The 6,355-nt window shown below is 35.0% G+C and overlaps 1 protein-coding gene across 2 annotated transcripts; it reads right to left on the bottom strand.

Annotated features, from left to right (window-relative positions):
• Positions 1–232: 232 nt before the first annotated feature.
• LOC149573231 (zinc finger protein WIP5-like) lies at positions 233–3,731 on the bottom strand. Of its 2 annotated transcripts, XR_016360048.1 has the most exons (4): positions 2,931–3,731; positions 1,012–1,504; positions 624–678; positions 233–475 (listed from the first exon to the last, which is right to left on the bottom strand). XR_016360048.1 is itself a non-coding variant. In XM_089814415.1 (3 exons), exons 1-2 carry the CDS (start codon positions 3,582–3,584, stop codon positions 1,049–1,051), a joined length of 1,110 nt encoding a protein of 369 aa, XP_089670541.1. In that variant the 5' UTR covers positions 3,585–3,731; the 3' UTR covers positions 233–678; positions 1,012–1,048. The 2 variants fall into 2 exon arrangements, 1 of the variants encoding a protein (XP_089670541.1); XM_089814415.1 differs by having other exon boundaries at positions 233–678.
• Positions 3,732–6,355: the final 2,624 nt, after the last annotated feature.

The raw sequence follows: 6,355 nt of genomic DNA, 5'->3' as shown, positions 1-6,355 counted from the left end.
TTTTGACTCATTTTTTCGTATGTTTCCTCGAAATTCTCCAAAGTTCTGAATGTTTCAACATCAGCGCGAAATTTGATATCTTTATCATAGGCAATACCCAAATCAACCCCAACAAAATGCTTGTACTCGATGATTTCACTGTGTATATAATTTGACAGAGCTCTTCACATAAGCTTCCTACGAAGTCTATTTATTTTTGGATGAAAAAGATCAGTATTGTTTTGAACTATGCTTCGCTAAAATTGCCCTGATCATTTGTTTTGTATTGCATAAAGTTTTGATGTACATACTACGTACTGTGTAACTGAGATTACTGTAGCAAGTATATTGGAACAGATAACCCACAGAAAAAACAGCAGCTTGGAAAACATACGTAGATATAACATTAAATTTATAGTCTGATTTCTTACAGACAAGGCAAGATGTCTTGGCCGGCAACAAGATTAAAATTTGAAGCAGCTCCATTGCCTTCTTTCTGCATATCATTGCACGTAGAGGTATATATGAACTTTGAAGCACAATGTGTTTAAAAAAGAAGTTATTTGATCAAGATTGAGAGAATTCAATCAGGTTTCATGAGATCCACACTAATGTGAGTAAGTGAGTGGAATGAAACTACTAACCAGTTCTTTTAACAGGAGAACCAAGCTAATATGTACTGCTACCATGCATCTTCCCCTGAAATAAAGAAAATTCTCTTTACAGTCTTGCACCGAAAGATGCAGTCGCCAAACATGAAATAAAATTACCTTATAAGGGAAAGCAAATTAGCACTGTAAACAACTATTCGTTTTATCTTGAGGCATTTGGCCACTCCGCCAACCTTAAGTGGGAGAGATCTCGACCATGAAGATCACTTGAGATCAAGTAGAAAATGTAATACTATCCACAAATGACCAGGGCCAATCAATGGGGCTGGTGTAAAACTAAGCTTAGCCTTAGAATAGTTAAAGATATGCTGATAGTCTCTAAAGAGTTCACAAAAAAGGATACGGTGATGAAAAAGAAAACCTTGGGGCAAAGTCATGAAGAAATGACTCAAAGTATGTCAATGGAATCCAAGAGAGATGACTTCTTCATCTTCAGACCCCAAATCCAAATCATCCTCCTCGTCTTCTAAGTTAGAATTGTCTGGTATCACAGGAACATGGCCAGCTCCGAAGGCCCTGATGTGATCTTTCAAGGAGCGCTTGTGTTTGAAATCTGATCCGCAGCTGCAATACCAGAGCTTCCCGCAATTCTTCTCATGGGTTCTCCAGTCCCCTCTCACGGCGAATGCCTTGCTACATTTGGAGCACATGAAAGGCTTGCTGCCGTGCTTCCTCTTGTAGTGCGTCTGCAGTGTGCGGAAGTCCTTCAATGCCTTCGCCCGCGGATGCTGAATGTTGTTTCTGCATCCCTCCGCACAGCAGTAACACGGCAGCTTCAGCATTGCAGCGGGCTGTGTGCCCCTCAGCGATTCAGGGCCTTTCCTGTACTGCGATCCGTGCCCCCACATGTGCATCTGCAAATATACATGTATAATCCCCACAAATCACATTCAAAAGATTCAAAATTAGACCTTCACTCATTAATCATAGTTTCAATGATGAGCACAAATCAGATTCAAAATCAGGCCTTGCACTCGTGATAAACCACAATTTCATGCATCAAAACTAGAAATATGTTCCCAATATGCAAAGAGATGGAGAAACTATTGCATAAAGACCCAATTTTTGGACCCAAAATTGCTTCTTTGACACGAAACTTCACTGAAGATCTCTTCCAAGAATATAAACCTTTTTGCTTATAATTATCTGATTAACCACCATGATCAAGAATCTGAGAAAATTATAGTTCCATCTTTTAAACCTAACTGAACTTTTATTGATTACAATTCTGTGAATTAGCCACCTCAAACAGATTCTGAGAAAGTTATTCAATCTTTCAAACTAAATTTCTACGATCCATGATATTACATGTTTGTCTTGTTTTCTGTTTTATCTGGTCAACCTCATATGCAGTTGATTTCTAGTATATTTTAATATGAATATAAGAATTCCCCAGCTCCAGCCTCCTGGACTCAACAAGCATTCAGAAGGCCTATCTAACTTCAGTATAAACTGAGCAATTAAGACTTTGTGAAGAGGAGGTAACCCAGATCCATAGAATGCAGTTGTACAGAATTAAAGTTTCAACCTTTGAGTAAAAGAATACTGTTTGATGAAGTTGGATATCCTGATGAGTTTTACTAGCGTATATCGAAATGAGAGGTGTGCTGAGGAATTGCTTTGTGTTTCATTTGCATTTCTTTTAAAGCATAGTTTGGAAAATTTTCCAGAAAAGGGAGGATTTCTTTTTCTGTAGTGGTTTTAGACTGCACCCAATTGAAGTTGAGCTCCGATATCAAAACTCACAAAGAAGAGTATAATTACACGAGATGTAAAAGGGTCTTCTCTCAATCACAGATACTCCTTTGTTGTGGCCTTTTCCCTAATGGGTTGAAGCCTCTAACTGTAAAGAATCCGAATTTGAAATCGCCCGGTTAATTTACTTTTGAACGTATACTATTCACATCAAGAGAAATGACATTATCAAATTCATTGGAAGCCAGCTTCTGCATCTTAGACAACAATTTCTAAGACACTTCAAAAGGTCTACATGTTTCTCTTGAAAATCTAATGAGATCTGTGCAAAAACCAATGGTAGTGAATGGTTGTTGAAGACAGAAAACTTGTGGAATGGATCCAAAGAGAATTGGTTGTTTTGTAGTCCATCATTATCTCAGGTTCCTATTGAGAAAATCCCAAGTTTGGCACTGTTATTCAATGTAGTGAAGTTTGAAACCCTAGCGAAATTGTTCAGTCTACATGTGACATAGACGAATATATCATGGGTAAGAGACAGTAGTGGGATGAGGATTGGCTTCTAAAGAAGGAATGTTTTCATACCTGCATGTTGTTATAGCGGTTGAAGGTCTTGGTACAGACGGGGCAGGAGAACTGAGTGGGTCCGAGCATAATCTGTGATGCTGTGGGAATCCAGTAGTCAGGGGCGCCGCCTTCTGAAAGTGATGATGATCTGGATCTGCAATCTTCCTCTGCATCAGCAATCAGGGTGCTCTTCAATTTAGGTGAAGTGTTGGGAGGCCCTATGTGCAACGCCACTGTGACATTCTCACTCAATTCCTCCGGATCTGATCTCAATTTCTCCTCCTCTTCCTCCTCCTCCTCCTCTTCTCCTCTTGGAGGGCTGATGCAAGGAAGCAATGGCAGAGCCTCTCTCAGAGGAGGTGACTCTGGTGGCTGCTGCAACTGATGAAAGAAGAAGGGATTACGGCCACTATTCTCATGACTTCGCATGCTCATCATAGAAATTGGGTCTGTTTGAAGGTTGGCTGAGAAATTAGATTGACCCAGAAATGGATCCATGCTACAATTTCCTCTGCCGCTAAATGATGATGATGGTCCTGCAACTGTTGATGGCTGCCATGAGAATGGATGAGTTGCTCCAATGCTTCCATACTGGTTTTGCTTATTGTTATAATTCAATGTTTTTCTATTCATTTTCTCCTCCTGATTGTCCCTACCTATGCCTATCCACATGACTTTAAATTGAAAATTGAAAGCTTTCTCCTCAACTTTCAGGAAGAGAGAATATGTTTATTTCATAATTTAAGAATTGGAGAGATCCAGCCGCACATTCTGCTTTGCTTTAATTGCCTGGATGGCGAGATTAGACCAAATTGATTTAATCTTTTTCCAATATGAGGATGGACCTTGGAGGAAAAAAGTAACAGCAGAGACTCACCAGTTTCTCACTACTTATTGGGGTCCCATAGACCATTTGGGTCATTGAGGAGTCACTAGAATCTCTAACTTGGGTCTCGCAGTTGAAGAACTAGTGATGGGCATTGAATCAAATAGATTGACCCAACTCCAAGCAATGAAGAAATCTTTAAATGGGTATGTCGGTTTTATTTGGGATATGGACAGAGTGGCTCAGGTAAAGCAATAGACAGTGTGAAAAGTGAGCGAGGGGTGTTCTAAACAGGGAAAGAGTGGGCAGGTAGCTAAGAAGTTAAGAATGGATGAATGAGGCAATGCAGAAACAAAGAATTGTCATGATGGAGGAGGAGGGATAGGGATACTTGTTGTTATGCTTGCATAGTTGTAACAGTGATGCTTGTAAAGTGGTGTCACGTGTGGATTCCAGTGACAGCATAATATGATTATTTCTCACCCTACTCTGAGAATATGAGTCTTTGACAGGGCCCATTAAATTATTCCCTACACAACTATAGATTAACATATATACGGCTACTTCTTCTATACAATATTTTTCTGGATAATCTATTTATTATTATTTATAATGATTAATGTTTCAAGAGCCACAGCCAGGAAACAGAAAACTTCATCCATGATTTAAAACTGTATATTAAGCAACCATGCTTTAGAGCCGCTACACAGTATGTTCACGGATACAATAATAAAGATATCATATTTTTAATACAATAAGCGGACTGTGATTGATTTTATCTGAGTTTCATTCCTGTAGGTATGTTACTACAAAATCCTCATTCCTTTTGCTGTCTTGACGTGTCAGTAAAAAGGATTTATGTAAATTACATTTCATGGGTGCAAAATATGATGTTTTTGAAAAGTCATTATGCGTGGGTTAATTCAAGAAAGATAATGGAGCGGTTGTGGTTTGCTTAGACATACAAGTATATCTGCATTCTTATTTGTTCGCCTTTTCTTCGTACCAAATCATGAGTGCACTTTATCGATACATGGTTGATTCTGCTTAAAAGCACTATCTCGTTCATTGTTTTTTTTGACAAGATGGCTATAGTTTGTTGGGCAAAAGCCACAATTTGTAATTACATTATATGGTGCCCTTAATATATAGTTTAGGTATTTAATGGCCTAGCAATGTTAAATTTGCTGGCTATATTTTTATATACAGTTTATTTGAGTTTTAATTTATTTTTTTATAAATTAATTTGTTTTAAAGATTTTCTTGAAATTGAAATTTGTAAAAATTGATTTAGTTAATATTTGTTATATATGCCATATATTGATGAATTTAAATGGAGATTTCGTAATTGTGTAATTTAAATTTTATATAGTGAAGTTTTTTAGGAATTAATATTATTTATTAGTATTTGTTGAAATTAATTATTATTATGTGTTATGTTTTAGTAAATATGGATCTAAAGTTGTGTTATAGGTTCTTGATTTAATATATAATGCATTTTATATATAGTTATGAAAAATTAATTTTTTCAATAAGTATAATTCAAACATAAGTTTATTTGAGAAAAATATTAAGTAGAATATTATGTTTAAAAGATCAAGTTGTTGACAAGTTAAATGGAAAAAAAAAAGTTTATGACAATGAACAATACAATCAATACAATTGAACATAAAGTTGACAACTAAGATATATCACTAATAAGTCTTACAAGTTTTAAATACTCGCCTAATAAAATTGAAAAAAAGAAAAAGAATACTAATTAAACATAAATTATTTTACATCAAATACATATTTACAATGGATAATTTAAATACAATTTAGATATTATTCATGAATTTCAATAATTATTAAAGGATAATTTTGGTTTCACAATATTAGTTTTCTTAAAGAATAGTTTTTATTTCAAAAAGATCAATAAATTTTATCCACCTCTTTAAAAATAATGAATATCATACACATGCTTCTCGTTTATTAACAATCTCAAAATATGCCTTCACCAAAATTGAATAATTTTATATTCATAATTAGTGTCATATAATTTCTCTACCTATCAATTTCATAGTTCTAGAGCAAGTTCAAGTAAAACCTAAGGTTTGATCTATATATTGTACCATTCTTTTCCTCATTTATATATTAGTATTAATCTTTATTAAGTTGAAACTTGAAAGAGAAAATTTGGTACATTATAAATACTAACATAAATAATTTTTAGAAGATTCAACATTATGATCTCATTTTTGTTGCATGTGCATATACCATCTAAACCTTAATTATTGAAGAAAAAATAGCATAATGGAAAGAACAATTAAAGGACCACAAAAAGCTAGTTTAAATATGTATGTAATAGTTTAGAAGGGGTACGTAAAAGACTCTTAAGCTATATGCAATTTAGAAAAGAGTAAAGTTACAAAAATTGATATTAAAAAATCAATGAATTATCAATCTTATATAAAACTAGCACTAGCACCTTTTAAGGGTACAAGGGTTAAGCGAACAATCTTATATACTTTTGATGATGTTCTTGAATAGTTATTCATGAACTCTCCCTATCTACTTCCATACCCTCATATTTATATCTTTCTTATTCGCACAAATACACACTCCTTTCTCCCTCCAT

The sequence above is a fragment of the Cupressus sempervirens genome, chromosome 2 (assembly GCF_028749045.1).
Source record: "Cupressus sempervirens isolate cs-2001-9-10 chromosome 2, ASM2874904v1, whole genome shotgun sequence".
NCBI lineage: Eukaryota > Viridiplantae > Streptophyta > Pinopsida > Cupressales > Cupressaceae > Cupressus > Cupressus sempervirens.
This window is presented reverse-complemented; position numbering and strand designations above follow the sequence as displayed.

Bases quoted from the DNA above. Each gene is read 5' to 3' on its own strand.
- LOC149573231 (XM_089814415.1), bottom strand. From the start codon at position 3,584: ATGTGGATAGGCATAGGTAGGGACAATCAGGAGGAGAAAATGAATAGA. The intron at 1,505-2,930 runs GTATGAAAACAT...GTATATTTGCAG, and splicing joins ACCGCTATAACAACATGCAG to ATGCACATGTGGGGGCACGG.